Genomic DNA, 3,057 nt, shown 5'->3' with positions numbered 1-3,057 from the left:
CACGAATATATATATATATATATATATATATATATGTATATATATATATATACAGTATAGATAGATCCCATTCATATGCCTTATTTTCATGTCATAAGTATGAAGACATTGATCGCGCGAGCAATATTGCTACTCTCTGGCAAAGAAACTAGGAACAAGGAGGCTTGTACGTGAACCAACGTTACCATTGTACTATTTTTTTTTCGTCTATGTGAACATGAAAGGCGCAGGAAGCTGAAAGACAACCTACGAGTTTGCTGTTCACGCATGTGCGAAACATCTCTTCACAGTTTTCGTTTACAAAATAATTAACAATATAATTGTTTGTATGATTTTTTAATATAAAAATGTACGGTAAATATTCTGTAATTGTATAAAATAACATATCATTCGTATTTGATAAAAAATAATAGAAATGGTGTTACTGGTACCATTCTTGTAGTTACTCATATAATTTTACCGTTTTCTATGACGTACATGTCAAAGAACAGAGAACGTGCAATTGAATTGTAATGTGTAAGCCAAGGGATAACATGAAAAAGAACCCGCTGTGTAAGTTAATACATAAGATTAGTTTGTTAGTCTGCTACGCTACTCTACAGTTAATATTATGGCTAAATATGTTATTTATTTGTATCCTTTTTGACTTCATCTTAGCGAAATTGTGAAGAGTAATACCAGTACTTTCTCTAAATTGCCTAACAGTCGTTTAACATTTTTTTCAAATAATTTTACTCAGATAATAGGAAGATCCAAGATTAGCTTTTTTGTTAACCATAACTACCGTTTCTCTCCTTGGAAATAATGTCGCACCAAAGTTGTGGAGTCACTGAAGTGCTAAATGAGAGACTTAAAGACAACAATAGAAATAAGGAATAGTAGAAGCAAGGCGTGATCACCTCTATTATTGTTATTATTTTATTTCTTATATATAATCTACCTATTTTTTTTTAGTGGAGACTAGTCTTCGATCATAAAAGAATGGCTATTGTCCGAAGGGTTCTCACTAAAATCCCTAAAATATTGATTGTAGAAAATTTATGTAGTTATGGGGGCCAAGGATCATGTAAAATTCTCTGAATGCCGTTTTGTTCTTTCGAGGAGATGCTAAACCAGCTGCATCCTATAAGTAAGTTCGCGGGAGGGAGGGGAGATCTACATTTTCCTTATTCTAAAATTTAGAACATATTTCTCAATTGGGAAGTAGGTAATTTCAGACCTTGGAATTCATTATATTGATACAGTATATGTTTTAATAGACACCACATGAGAATTGGTGCATTTTTCATTTCCTGTAGTAAAAAGTTTCTTTGAGTTTGGGGCCAAGTATGAAATCAGCATGACTGCCAGGTTGGACAGAGTGTTACATATTTACTTTAAAAAAAAAAATCAGAATAATATAATAATTACAATGATAAGGAAAAAATTAAATTATCTGCATTATGTCACCCCATTTAAAACAATGTATTTTATGTTGTATTAAATTGAATTAGTTCACATGATATTATATAATTGTTTCTTTCATTTGACAGGTGAAAGGAAATCTACTACTCAACATAGAAAAGAACATTCAGCACAAAATGTCTCCTATCAAAGATATGTCACGACTTATGACTCCACCAAGAGACATGCTCCGGTCAATGTCTCCATCTCCCGCAAGAGACATTCCAAAGATCCTGTCACCCGCCAGATTCTCCACAAACAAGAAAAACTTCACACGTGTGTCCATGAAAGGAAAGGTCTCCCCTGGGACCTGCAGGCTCAGAACACGGACTACCACACATGGCAGATCCTCCAAGACTTCCCCAGATAAACAGAGAGGCCTTCATTCATACAACAGTAACCATGACAGTGCAAAGGAGGTTGGCATGGGGGAACGCATTGTTGACTTCTTGTGTTTCAGTCATGATGTCACTTTACACAGAATTGTCCTATCCTTTGAAGGCAAACTTGAGATCAAAGACCAGAGTTTCAACACCCTCCGGACAGTGAGTTCAGCCACTGGGCAGTTCGTACTTCAGGATCCTCTGGTGCTTGAAGCTCACAAGTTCTACAGGATCTATCTCAACTCTCGCTTTGACAGTGTGGCTCCATACAGAGGGACCTCCTGGCAGAGCCATTTTGGGGCCATGAAGATGGAATGGGGTCACTGTGCCATCTTGGGCGGCATGGACCTTCTCATTTCTTCCTAGTGTTAATATTAGAAATTTTAATATAGATTTTTAAGGTCATATTCTTAATAAATAATATTTTTAAACAACTATTTACTTTCTCCCAAGAGATAAAACACAAGGGAAATACTGGAAGATAAAAAAAGAAAGAAGCAGTAATATCTATGACATCTACACTTTCATCTGTTCATTTCAACCTAGCATAAGTTGAATCCCACTTGTTGCCCCACCCATCCTACCATCTTTAGGATGAAGAATCCTCCCTGTCCCCTGCCACACCTCTTGGATCTCAAGCAGTGCAGCAAAACGCAGGACTTCCATAGCAGGGCCTAAGAACTGGATCTAGTTTACCCTTATTGCTTCATTATATGGCAGACAAAAATATCCTTTCACGTTGCGTTAGTTCTTTATCCATTTACAACCATTTTCTTTTTATTATCTTTTTCAGCCTTTATTGCTCGACAGACATTCCTCTTGCATTTCTTTTTCCGCCACATTCTCGGTCTTCCCTTCAGTTCACTCCATTCCCTCCTACTTTCTTCTTAGATCACAAAACAAACACTCCACAATAGACTGCCAAATTCTACATATTACAACCAGTTTCCTTTTACTATCTTTTCCACCCTTTCTTTCTTGCTCGACAGACATTCCTCTTGCATTCAAAGCCTTTTTTCCACCACATTCTCGGTCTTCCCCTTCCTTTTACTCCATTCCCTTCTACTTTCTTCTTAGATCACAAAACAAACACTCCATGATAGACTGCCAAATTCTACAAATTTTGCCACTAGCCCATAAATCGACCGAACTGAGAAAAATTATTTACATGACAAGAAAGAATGGCACTAGTATATCTACATTCAGGTCACCATCCATTACAAGAGTATTA

General features: G+C 36.3%; 1 protein-coding gene across 1 annotated transcript in view; it reads left to right on the top strand.

Moving 5' to 3' along the window:
- The window catches only part of LOC143025254 (uncharacterized), a 9,127-nt gene extending 6,867 nt beyond the window's left edge, over positions 1 to 2,260 (top strand). The window contains exon 2 of the mRNA XM_076184716.1: positions 1,533 to 2,260. Within this exon, the coding sequence (XP_076040831.1) occupies positions 1,581 to 2,192 (612 nt within the window). The 5' untranslated portion in view covers positions 1,533 to 1,580 and the 3' untranslated portion in view covers positions 2,193 to 2,260. The remainder of the gene's footprint in view (positions 1 to 1,532) is intronic.
- Positions 2,261 to 3,057: the final 797 nt, after the last annotated feature.

Source organism: Oratosquilla oratoria, chromosome 5 (genome assembly GCF_046742065.1).
Source record: "Oratosquilla oratoria isolate Oo_2021 chromosome 5, ASM4674206v1, whole genome shotgun sequence".
NCBI classification, from domain to species: domain Eukaryota; kingdom Metazoa; phylum Arthropoda; class Malacostraca; order Stomatopoda; family Squillidae; genus Oratosquilla; species Oratosquilla oratoria.
The sequence above is the reverse complement of the archived record's forward strand: the minus strand, read 5'-3'. Positions and strand labels throughout refer to the sequence as shown.